This window comes from Bactrocera latifrons, unplaced genomic scaffold (assembly GCF_001853355.1).
Source record: "Bactrocera latifrons isolate USDA-ARS-PBARC rearing strain unplaced genomic scaffold, ASM185335v1 scaffold_73, whole genome shotgun sequence".
NCBI classification, from domain to species: domain Eukaryota; kingdom Metazoa; phylum Arthropoda; class Insecta; order Diptera; family Tephritidae; genus Bactrocera; species Bactrocera latifrons.
Window position 1 is genome coordinate 578,170 of NW_017537412.1, and position 10,917 is coordinate 589,086.

The following is a 10,917-nucleotide window of genomic DNA, read 5'->3' on the forward strand; positions in this document are numbered from 1 at the left end:
TAAGTAGCCTGAAACTCACACAGCACAATACCGTGACGAGAGTGTGCACAATTTTGCTGTAATTTTGTATTTCCTTTGTATTTTGGCGTTTATAAATTTGCAAAGTTATATGGTTTTATTTATTTTCATTCACGGTGTTCGGCTATCACTCAGGCGTTGGCTTTCAGGTATTTAAAAAAAAAAAAAAAAAAGTTCTCAAATTTTTAGCACCGTAGAATTATTTGCACTTGGACACTTTGTCTTTTACGCGATTTCCGACATTGAATTTATTTTCGCAAAAATTGTCACAGATTTTTCAAACGCACACACACACACGCACGCACATGCACGCCCGAAAATCGTCAGTTAACGCGTACTAATGCACAGAAAACGCTTGCTGTTCTCTGCAGCGAAGGCGCGGAAGACACGTGTGAGTGTGCTGTGCATATTTCCAGCGCATTTTCTTCAACGAATTGCAATTTTCTCAAATATTTCTAATATTAATTTGAAAATGTGTATTTTTTTTTTTTTATTTTATTTCGCCAATGAGCGCCTTTATTTGCTTTACTGCGCGTTTTATCTATTCAACAAAAAAATCTGCTTCATTTCCAACGATCCGCTCCGCCTCAATACTTTTCACATTCAACTCAATTCGGCAGCATCCGTCCGCTGTGTATGCCGTTTCGACGCAGCGATTTTTGTCGCTTTGAGTGGCTGTGTGTTCGCTGCTCGTCGGCTCTTTGGGTGGCTGGTTTGGTCGGCTGGTTGCCGCCTGCCACCCAACCGCGGAGCGCCTATCTCGTGTTGCTCAGTGGCGGCGGCGTGTATGTAAACACCTTTGCACAGCTAGTGAGTCGTCCACTTATCGCATGCATGTGTATGTGTGTATGTGGATTGAGATTTCGTCTTGCAATTTTCCCACAGTCAGCGCCACTGCGACGTTCCAATGAATCTTCTCAGCGTTTTGTTTTTACCATCGTTGCTGTTGTTGTTTCACATGCCACTAATTTCATGTGTTTGCCTTTAGTATGTTCTGGTAAGCGAAACATCGCACATTTTGCTCCAAATACATTAGAGTTTGTCATTTGGAAAAGGCTTCCCGCGTTTGCATGTGTTTGTTGGTGTGTGTGTGTGTCTGCTTTTGATTTATGCGCGCGCATTTCCAGCTGTCAGTAGCCGTACAGTATTTCTGACATTTGCTGCTAACTGTTATTTGCACAGTTGTTTGTTGTTTACGCAGCGCGAAATGTCAACAAAGCTTTTACGAAATCGCTCATCTGAGGCATTTTCACAATATTTTGAATTTTTTCAAACAATGTGCAATATTTTATTGAAATTTAGTAAAAAAAATATATGTGTTATGAATGTAAATACGTTATTCGTTCTACATACATTTTACCTTTTATAAAACGCAAGAAAAATGTTAATATAAGAATTGGGATTTTTTTGAATATGGTTGCTTATAGTACTCCATTCAAGAAAAAGAAAACTCACTAAGCTGCTTAGCTCTCTCCGGATCGAAAATTTCGAAACCAGATCGATCATGTTGACGTGCATATATTCCGAGGACCCAACACCCACTTGATCTTAAAGCAAAGCAAACCAGTTAAAAAATGCGATTATGATGAGGATTGACTTATCGCATTTGAGGGAATGTGCACAGCCTACCTCGCAATGTTGCGGTCGACCACAACACGGGGTGAGATAGATACCGAGAGTTGAAGAGGGAAACGAGAGGAGAAAAAATTGGCGAATATGATGAGGTTCGAATAGCACTTACCCTCCTGATAAACCCCTAAGTGGCAGGGGCTTATGGATTACCGGGCGATCTATCCAAACGGCGGCGAAAAACTAACTAGATGATTGCATCAGCTTCTTTGCAAGATATGGTCGGCTGATAAAATGTCCGATGATTGGAACCCAAGTGCGCTCTGTCCAATTCACCACAAGGGGGACACTACAATTTGCGCCAATTACCGCCCGATTAGCCTCCTTAGTATCGCATATAAGGTTCTATCGAGTATAGTGTGTGAAAGCCCAACTGATTGCACCTTACCAGTACTGGTTTAGACCTGGGAAATCTACTGTCGATCAGATTTTCAAAATGCACCAAATCTTGGAAAAGACCCATGAAAGGAAGGTCGATACACACACCACCTCTTCATCGATTCTTAAGTCGCTTGTGACTGTACGAAAAGGAGCTCTCTTTATGTCACTATGTTTGAACTTGGTATCTCCGCAAAGCTAATACGACATTGATCAATATCAAAAGCTGCGATAAGATCCGGTAAGACCTCTCCGAGCGGTTCGATACCAAGCGAGCTTTCAGACAAAGCTGTCGTTTGGCTTCTTGTGTACAAAGAAAAGTCAAGATATTCCTGCCATCAAACAAATAGTTAGTGCATTGTTCTCTGGATAGAGGGGAACACTCTAGCTCTATATGACACGAAAAGAAGGTCCAAAAAAAGTAAATTATAGCTACTATAACAGGGCATTGCCCATTTGGAGAACATGCGCCCAAAATGGGTATGCCCTATAACAACATCTGCATAGGCTGCGAATTAGAAAGGCATAAGGAAACAGTTTTCCCATTTCTCTGTGAGTGCTCAGCAATGTCGCAGATCTGACACAGAACACTTGGCATCTATGTAGCCCCAAACCTTGAATGTTTGTCTACAAAACGCATATCGGATATTAGTAGCTTAATTGAAACTACAAAATGGTTTGAACGAGAAGGTGAAACGTGAAAGCAATAATAAAACGGTCCACGACTTGTGCTTCAAAATGGCACAGTTAGTGCTAATTGGGTCCGAAATACTGCACGTCTGCACTCCTACCTACCTACCCAGTTTTGAAGATTTTCGATTCAGTACCCGCCAATAGAAACAGAGGAAGGGAAACCTACACCCCGTTTGAGAGATCAAGTGGAGAAGGAGCTGACTAAGCTTGGTATCTCCTGCCAATTACCCCGAATAGGGAAAATATGAAAGGACTGATGCGCTGTTGTTAACTCGGCCGCAACTGCGTTGTCTACGTAAATAAAGAAGAATACGTGGCTTTAAACCGCAAATGACTTGAAAGTAACTTTATCATTTGATTAAGTAGTGTAAACTTAACATTCTACCCAGCACTTCTTCAGGTCCACAGGACACACATGTGTACCTACAGCTCTTCTCCAAACAACATGTCAATTTAGGCTAAATTTATAACGCACTCAAGGAAAAAACGGATACTTTAAACGAGTCTAGGGCTATGTGTTTGAGCTTTAGATAGTGAAATGCTTGAACTAATGTTTTACCATGAAATACATATGTATGTGGTTAAGAAGTTAATGTTGTAATTACATTTTTTTCTTCCACAGCAAATTCCTTCAGAAAAATACAAATTAATTTTTTTCAGATTGTTTGTATACCTTTTTTCTTATTATCACATTGCGGCTAAATTAACATCGATGAAATATAAAACTATGAATTATTTTTTTATCGAAAATATATATTAAATATCGATTAATCAAAAATAGAAAATTCAAAAGAAAACATCGAGACTAAATAAAGTACTTATCGGAAAAGTATAGACTAAAAAATGTTTAATATAAGCATAACGATTGAAACGCAAAATTACCGATGAATTTTGATAGAAAAATATCGATGAAGAAAAGATCATTCTTAGCCGAAAAATATCGGCTAAATTTATATAAAAAATCGCGAAATAATTGGATTGTGTTAGGATACATTTTGTAGAGAAATATATGTATTATACGGAGTATACATGAAACCATCGATTACTTTTTATCGAAAAATATAGATAACACATGATCCAAAACAAAAATCAAAATCAAAATAGAGATTGGGACAACTTGAAAGCAATTAATAAGATTCAAACATAAAATAATACTTTACTTTTTCTAAAAGTAGTAATTATTGTTGATTATTGGATGGAAAGTACAGTTATCAAAAATAGTAAACGAGGTATGTATGAAATATTTTTAAATTAAGTAAAATTTTCCAAAATATCATAAAATAATCGAATATGTTGGATATTGTTATTGTTTAAGCATAAATTGTAAATTGATGAAGTAAAATTTATCGATTATTTTATGTTGAAAAATATCGATCAAATGCTTTCAGAAATATAAAAGAGCTGGCACAACATCGAGTCAGATGATTTATAAATCACTTATAACTTCTACATTGGGACTCCTCTGTATCAAATTTATAAGATTTTGTATCCGGGCTCTTAAAGAATCAATCAAAGTTATCTATACATTTAAGAATTTGTCGTTCATCAATGTCTTCAAAAGAAATAATTCATTTACGAATTCCCTTTCACTCAATATATATGTATATCAAGCAGATACATATGGACATATTATATATATGTACATATGCACAGTATTTTCATCTCTATTCATTTGTTTTCGGTTTCGACCAAATTCTTTAAAATAAAATCATTCTATTTTCACTGCTGTTTCTGCACTTTGAAATATTGTAGACATTTGCGTTTCACAGATGAATTTATTGCAAACTTTTCATTTCCTTGGTTAAGGCGAAGCTGTCATTGGCATTGAGATATATGTATCTTCAAAAATGTGTGAAAGTGAGAAATCATTTCATATGAAAGAGAGTACAGAACGGATTGCTTTGGAGTGCGAAGCATGCCTTACTATTTTTAAAAAAAAATTTTTAAAAATAAAAAATATATATAAATAAAATTCGCAAAGATTGGTTGTACTACATTCAGTGGAAAATTTATGCAGAAGAAGAGAAACAAAGAAAGTGGTACCGGTAGAGAGCACACCATTCACTTGTATGTCAAATATTAACAGTTACATCGTTGCATTTGTCAAAGTTCTGGAAGCAGCAATGTGGAACTTAAAACTCAGCGCTGCTCCAGTGCGATGTTTTGCTCCAGCTTTTTATCCACACACAACAAGTGATGCTGTGGATAATTACGCACAGATGGCGCGCTAATCGATTTGAAGCAAGTCTGCACAACAGCTTTTTGGTTGTGCAAGCTCAATGCTTTGCCGAAGGAGTGTAGCTAAAAGAATATGAAATAGTTTGGAAGCTGCCACCATAGTAACCAGCTGAGAGCGCAAAAAGCTTTCAATGAAGGGCGAGTAGCATGAAAAGCTGAAAGAAATAATAATAACACAAAGTATAAAAGTAAAAAGGCAAACGAAAAAGGGCACGCTGAAAGCGCAATAAATAGCAGTGAAAGGCATAATGAAAGCGAAAGTCAAAGTCAACGTGAAAGTGGTTGCGAAGAAACTTAAAAAGTAAGGAAAACACTGTAAAAGTTCGCTCGAAGATTTAGGGTAACGAGAAGTACACAAGAATGCTTCTGAAAAGCGGCATCTAGTTCTCACCGCATGGTTTGAGTTTTTACTGATTTTTTTTCATTGTTATTGTTTTTTTTTCCTCGTATGTTTGTGTGTTTCTTCTGCGCTACTGGAAATGAGTAAACTGAATCACAGTGAGCGCATAGGGCACAGTTACAAAAACAAATACCTCGTTGAGAAGCTGTGGGGAAGCAGCACAGTACACCGGTGCGTATGAGTGATCCACTGACGTATTCTCGTGCTTATATGCATGCATATAATATGTTTATACATATGAATGCACATATTTACTAAGCATCAGAAGCTACAATGCTGCACTGCAACTTGTTATTATGTAAACTGAAATGCCTGACTAAGAGCCCTATGCTGCAGCCACTGCACTGCAAATTAATGATGATGAAGGTGCCGACCGAAAGGTTAAAACGCTTAGAACATTTTGCCTGAATGCACACATAGCCACAGAGTAGATTCTTGCTTTTTTTAGTTTTCTAAGGAAAAGTGGCCTGGTATATATGTACGTACATGAAGACATTTGTACATAAATAAATAAGACTTTAAATATGAGCAGTTATTAAATTGTGGGGGTTTATTTAAAATCTGTTATGGTATTGTCAATACCAAATTTATGGAGACGATGCACAACAACGGTTCGCTCGCTTCCATTTTGGAAATCGATGTGAAAAATGCCCTTCGTTCTGGTCGACCTACCATTGAAAGTCTCGCTGAAATTATGGAAAAGATTGACCAGAACCGTAACATAAGCAGCTATGATAACGCAGGAATGACATCGCTCGATTTTGAATCATTTGAAAAAGAAGCGCGATGTTTGAGTACGATATGAATTGTCTGTGAAAAATGTAATGGACCGAATTAACATCTGCGATCCTTTGCTGAAGCAAAATGAAATCGAATAATTTCTGAAGCGAATGCTAAGAGCAGACGAAAAGTGGATCAAATTTGAAAATATTGCGTCAAAAAGATCATGGACCAAGCGTGGTGAAGCTGAAAAAATGGTCTCAAAGATAGGATTGCCGCCTCGAATGATTATACTGAGTGTTTGCTGGGATTGGAAAGGAATCATCCACTAAGAGCTGTTTCAAACGTGGTCGAATGATTTAGATTGAAGCAAGCAATCGAAGAAAAGGCCAGAAGTGATCAACAGAAAGGACGGGGCGACCGCACATCTTTGAAAATTTGGCAAAAACTGGGAGAGATTGATTGGGAAGTTTTGATGCATCCACCATATAGTTCTGACCATGCACCAACGGACTGCCATTATTTCGTTCAATGTAGAACTTCATTAATGGAATAAAGTTGGCTTCAAGAGAAAGCTGTGAAAATTACTTGTAGCAGTCTTTCGTCGAGAAACTAGAAAAGTTTTACACTGATGCAATAATGTCTCCAGCGGAAAAAAGGCAAAAAGTGGTCGACCATTGGTACAATTCGAAAGACGAAAGAACTTTTTCGATCACCCTATATATTCTATAAAAATTCTGAAAATCTGGTAACACTTTCCAAAAATAATTTTAACATCAAGCCATCTTAAACATGTTTCTAATTGAGTTATATTTTAATACTTTAGCTTGCTTAATAATATATTATAAATATTAGGTTGTCAAAAAAGTCTTGCGGTATTTTCCCTAGTTGGAGCTGAGAGCGCGTTTTTTGACAATCTAATATAAACAGGTGGCAGCACACAATTTCAACTGTCAATTTTTATAGTCTCTTCAATCCAATGTAGGAAGGCTTAAGGAAGCAGCCAGAAAAGCCCAAAAGCGTACAAGATGCTTCAGCTGATCAATGGCGGTTTCAACTTTTCTAACATGAAAACTCTCACTACGTATAGACCTCGCCCAATAGCAAAACTCGCAACCAGATTTGCTTTCGATTGGATAGCTACCACGAACTCACTCAAGTGAGGTCAAGATTAAGCCGAGATGTAATAAGAAAACTGCGTTGGATCTACCTTATTCTCAAAGACTCTAGATAGCTTTACGAGTATGTCGCTTTTCTGAAATCCAAATGGAAGTCGAAGTCTGGGCTGCTCAAATTTAATATGGCAAAATCAACTGGCACGGCGCAAAGACCACAGTCTTCAATTGTGAGGAATGAAGACGTAGAACTCCAGTTGTAACGAACGATAAGCAATATAAGTATATACATATTAATTTGCTTTATTGCTATCACTTTTATATTTACATATCTTTTGTTAATATAGAATTAGCGGATTTCTCACATTTTAACTCCCGAGCAAGAGTTTTCAGCGATCCAATCCTTATAGTAGGACATTTTGGTGTAACCATCTGGTGTATTGGCACCGCAAACCGATAGATGATAGCTCGCAATGCCAACCAGTACACCCTTGTAAACAGCAGGCCCACCAGCATCACCACCACAAATGCCATTGCCTGAGTTTTTGGCTAAACACAGTATGGACGGACTAACCGTTGCAATGTCTCGGGCACATTCTTCATTACTTATCGTGCGCAGCGCGCGACTGTACTTTAAGATTTCGGGCTGCACGTTATGTTCACCCGAACGTCCCCAACCGGCAATATTAACGCCCACATCATCGGGCACTTCAATGGTAGCCACCGGAATTGGTTGTATGAGATTGCTGTATGGTAACGCTGTTTCAAGTTTCAATATAGCAATGTCGTTGTTGTAATCCAAGAAATTGGGATGTGAAAGCACTTGTGTAACATTGACAACAACGCCGCCACCAGTGCGATTCACCGAACCGGCCTGCACTGTTAGGAAGTGTGGTAGTAGGCTGAATAGATTGACATATAGTAAATATCCACAAAATGTTATATTTGAAGAGTATTTTACCTGTAAACGCAGTGTGCTGCCGTTAGAACACTTTTCTGCGAAATTATAGTGCCACCGCAGATGTGTTGTCCACCTACGCGCACCGATACAACGTAAGGAAATTGACCCGGCAGCGCATCTGAACCACTGAGTATGCGTGGCGTGGGCACTAGTTCGAGAGTCGTCCGTTTGGCCGCGGCGACATCGTCACTCTGTACGGTTTTGGCAACCAAGAGAGCTAAGACGACTAGCAGCTTGCCGTAGAAAATGCGACAATTCATGATTTTTACTTGCAACAGTCGAAGTGAACAGCGCGAAATGTTTTCACTACTCAATGTCGCGTTTGCTGTTTTATATATAACAGCCGGGTGGCGTATCTCTTATGCTGCGTGAGTGAGTGAAATTCGAAAAGGCGATGTCATTAAGAAGCTATTAGCTTAATTTGTATGGAGTCTAGCCTAAGACTTCGTTATCTATGCAAATTTGTTGCTTGCAAATATAGTGATTAAGACATTAGTAGTTATTATATGCCGCGTATACTATAGTAGGTGATTATGGATAGAGACCGTACTGTGTACTATACTAAACAAAACCGCAGTAGGGGATGCCAGGAGGTTGAGGGCCACTCCCATTGTTATGGAGCATTTTCGTGGACAGCCTACTAGTTTTGCTAACTGACTATGGGATCCGCTGTCAAGTATGTACTGATGATATTGTCATTATAGCTAGAGGCGAATTAGAGGACACTCTCTGCGACTTAATACCAGGGGGCTTAACGTGGCTAAAAAAATGGTAGAGTGGAGTTGAGCTAAACATCAACCCCCCCAAGACGACCATCACCCTGTAGGTAGAGATGATCAAAAGTCAAGTATCTTCGTCTAACGCTGGATTCCACTCTACCCTGGAAGCAGCATGTTGACCAAAAGAACTAATGGTGTGAAATCGACTAGCTGGTAAATCGTGGGACTACAAACGCAGGACCAAGTTCCAAACCTTCCATACCTATGGGAAGTTTTCCGAGCGTTTTTCAAACAGAAGTCCTTGCAATAACTTGGTGCGTAGAGATAGACCTGCAAAGCAACTATCACAAAGAACATATAATCATACTTAACGACAGATAATCGGCACACAGGATCAAATCGCTACTGATGCAGGAGTGTAGACAACGGCTGAAGGAAGAGTAGGCAGAGAGAAGTATTGACAATAAATCTAAGGCATTCGCCATGCCAAGTTACTAGTGGAGGGTTATAACCTCAGCAAGTTGAAATATATTATATAATCAATCTACCTAGGGATAAACTCAGGCTACTTCTCGCTTTCCACACTGGCCACTGCAACCTGAAGAAGTACTAATAACTATAACATGGGCCTAAATTTTATGGCCAAATTGCCGGTTCTGCGATAGGGTGGTTGAAACTTCAGAACACCTGCCAACTGACTGCGTAGCATTCTGCAGACGGATTACATGGCGTACTAGCACCTAGTAGTGTATTGGACTTTATCAATATGCTGAGAAGAAGAGAGTCTTTGTGAATTAGGAGAGAGCACAATAGACTTGAGGTCGCGGTGCAATCTTCGTCTAATTACCTTATTTTATCTTATGTATAACTTTGCTAAGGGCCGACTTCTATTACGAACGATCTAAAAACGTGATTTTACTAAAAGTAGCGACAACTTTTTCGAGGTATCACAAAATCGAGACAACCCAGAAGATAATGCTGCGGTAATTGAGAACTAAATATAGTAGATTAGAATCAGCGCCTAGGGTTGGAAATATGAGAGAAACATTATTTTAGTATAGGTATGTACTGAAGATGGAACACTTCAGAGTTTATCGATGACTTTTAATGCTATTTAAAAACTTTTCGTACTCTATCCATGCCTGATTTAAGAATGTTTTATATATTTAAAATAATGTTAAACCTTCCTGTACAAAGGAATGTCAAACTTTCGTCTCTATGTTTTAGGTAAATAAGAATTTTATTGAAATTAAGATTCTAACAAGTGATATATTTATTTTAGCCTAATCAACATGAATTTGGATTGTATGAGAAAAATTGAGTAATACCGCTCTCTGTAAAAAAGGTGAAGAAGTGATTATTGCATATTTGTTTCACTACATTGAGTTTAAAGACTGGTTACGTAAGCAACCGTTTAATTTATCTTACTAGTATTTAAAGCTAAATTCATAATAATATTCATACATACGTATTTCCAGTGGATTAACTTTCTTAAATGCGAATAATTGAAATGTGCCACACTTACCTATAAAGAGAAAAGTTAAGATATCAATTAATAATATATTCTGTATTAGTATTTATAAGTTAAGTCATGGCTCAATAAAAAATAACTGACTTTGTTCACATAACGATTAAAATAAGCGCGAATTTTTTAAGATTATATATCGTCACCTAAAATGCAAAATAATCTAACTTCACTTATGTCACTTTTCATGCGTTTACAGGGCGAAGAAAAACAATATAAAAGAAATTGAAACAAAATTTGAGTGTTTGCTATAAAATGGTTTTATATCGGTTATTATTGATAGCGATTTTCGATTTTTTTTTTGACGATAGCTTGCTTTGCATTTAGGTAACAATATCTATATTTATAGCGCATTAATACTGTCATACTGACGAGGCGAAATAATTTTCGGATGTCTGATAGTTATTTCATTCGTCCAACCGTCGGTCTGCGCAATTATTAATATATGCATATTGAATAAGGTGTTTCATTTAATACTTGTTCTTTTTATTTCTTCGAGGAAACATAAAAATTTGTTTTTT

The 10,917-nt window shown here is 37.7% G+C and overlaps 2 protein-coding genes across 4 annotated transcripts in view; both read right to left on the minus strand.

Annotated features, from left to right (window-relative positions):
• LOC108976120 (potassium voltage-gated channel protein Shaker) overlaps window positions 1–10,917 on the minus strand; it is a 354,344-nt gene that overhangs the window by 66,454 nt on the left and 276,973 nt on the right. The window lies entirely within an intron of this gene.
• LOC108976124 (serine protease SP24D-like) lies at window positions 7,475–8,445 on the minus strand. The gene is made up of 2 exons (XM_018945039.1): window positions 8,153–8,445; window positions 7,475–8,093 (listed from the first exon to the last, which is right to left on the minus strand). Exons 1-2 carry the CDS (start codon window positions 8,410–8,412, stop codon window positions 7,553–7,555), a joined length of 801 nt encoding a protein of 266 aa, XP_018800584.1. The 5' UTR covers window positions 8,413–8,445; the 3' UTR covers window positions 7,475–7,552.

Excerpts from the sequence above, each read along its gene's own strand:
- LOC108976124 (XM_018945039.1), bottom strand. The coding sequence starts at position 8,412 with ATGAATTGTCGCATTTTCTACGGCAAGCTGCTAGTCGTCTTAGCTCTC. Across the intron at positions 8,094-8,152 it reads GCAGCACACTGCGTTTACAG|CCTACTACCACACTTCCTAA; the intron begins GTAAAATACTCT and ends CAATCTATTCAG.